We start from the raw sequence: 342 nt of genomic DNA on the forward strand, positions 1-342 counted from the left end.
CCCCGAAAGGCCCTGGGGGGGCTTTAAGTGCGTCGTCCGCCGGACCGGAAGGACGATGGAGGGCACGGGGGGGCCGTATCTGAACACGGCCGCCGTGACCTCCCCCGTGGGGATAGCTCGCTTGCTGCAGATGACGTTCGGCTGCACCACGTTCAGCCTGGTAGCCCACCAGGGGGGATTCAGTGCCGCGTACGGCACGTTCTGCATGTTCGTCTGGACCTTCTGTTTTGCCATCACCGTCTTCATCCTCGCCTGCGAGTTCACGCACCTGCACCGCTGCCTGAGCATCTCCTGGGGCAACTTCACCGCCGCCTTCGCCATGCTGGCCGCGCTCATGTCGGT

At 65.2% G+C, this 342-nt stretch overlaps 1 protein-coding gene across 1 annotated transcript in view; it reads left to right on the plus strand.

Moving 5' to 3' along the window:
* Positions 1 to 55: 55 nt before the first annotated feature.
* LOC103775335 (myeloid-associated differentiation marker-like protein 2) overlaps positions 56 to 342 on the plus strand; it is an 897-nt gene continuing 610 nt past the window's right edge. The window contains 1 exon segment of the mRNA XM_008942780.1: positions 56 to 340. Within this exon segment, the coding sequence (XP_008941028.1) occupies positions 56 to 340 (285 nt within the window).

This window comes from Merops nubicus, unplaced genomic scaffold (assembly GCF_000691845.1).
Source record: "Merops nubicus isolate BGI_N331 unplaced genomic scaffold, ASM69184v1 scaffold38066, whole genome shotgun sequence".
NCBI classification, from domain to species: Eukaryota; Metazoa; Chordata; class Aves; order Coraciiformes; family Meropidae; genus Merops; species Merops nubicus.